The sequence below is a fragment of the Arachis ipaensis genome, chromosome B05 (assembly GCF_000816755.2).
Source record: "Arachis ipaensis cultivar K30076 chromosome B05, Araip1.1, whole genome shotgun sequence".
Classification (NCBI taxonomy): Eukaryota; Viridiplantae; Streptophyta; class Magnoliopsida; order Fabales; family Fabaceae; genus Arachis; species Arachis ipaensis.
The window spans coordinates 41,356,152-41,356,881 of NC_029789.2; the positions used below are offsets into that span (position 1 = coordinate 41,356,152).

The window sequence follows — 730 nt, forward strand, 5'->3', positions numbered from 1 at the left end:
CTTGAATCATATTTGGTTCAATTTCATTCGCAAGTCGTCTTCTTTTTCTGTTTCTCTTGGCAAATTAAAATGGACAAAATTATTAGTGTGGTACAAAAGAGGCCTAGAGATGAATTAGAAGGGGAAGTAGATTTTGAAGAGTGCTCAAACACAAAGAGGAACAAACAATACAACCACATACTGACAATTCTTGAGTCCGAGGAAGAGGAATCTACACAAGATATCTCTCCTTTGATGACAACCCTCCAACAAGAAATCACTTGTACACCTTCCAACAACAGCCACCAATCTCAAGGAAATGACCAAAATACCCTCCACACAACTAACCCAAATGACCAAAATACCCTCACAAGTATTCATCAGGAGGAGGAGGAGGATGATAAGGAGAGGGTCATGAGACACCTTCTCCAAGCCTCTGATGATGAACTTGGGATTCCAAGTAGCGGTGATGAATATGGGTCAACCCTAGATTTTGGTGAATTTGGATTTAGTAGCAATAACAACGGAGAATATGGAGAGGGTGAAAATAATAATGGATTTTCTTCATTATGTGACAATTTGTGGGAGCTTGAAGATGAGGCAGCTAACTACTATACTTTGTTACAATCTGAACTCTTTCTTTGGGAACAATAGGAACTCAAATTTAGAAAGAGGGAGAAAGGAAAAAAAATTATACTAGTGGGCGGTTATTACATAGAAAATGGTAGCAATTTCTTTGGTTTTTTTTTTT

At 37.8% G+C, this 730-nt stretch overlaps 1 protein-coding gene across 1 annotated transcript; it reads left to right on the forward strand.

Annotated features, from left to right (window-relative positions):
• Positions 1–730, forward strand: LOC107641844. The gene has a single exon (XM_016345273.2). It carries the CDS (start codon positions 70–72, stop codon positions 631–633), a length of 564 nt encoding a protein of 187 aa, XP_016200759.1. The 5' UTR covers positions 1–69; the 3' UTR covers positions 634–730.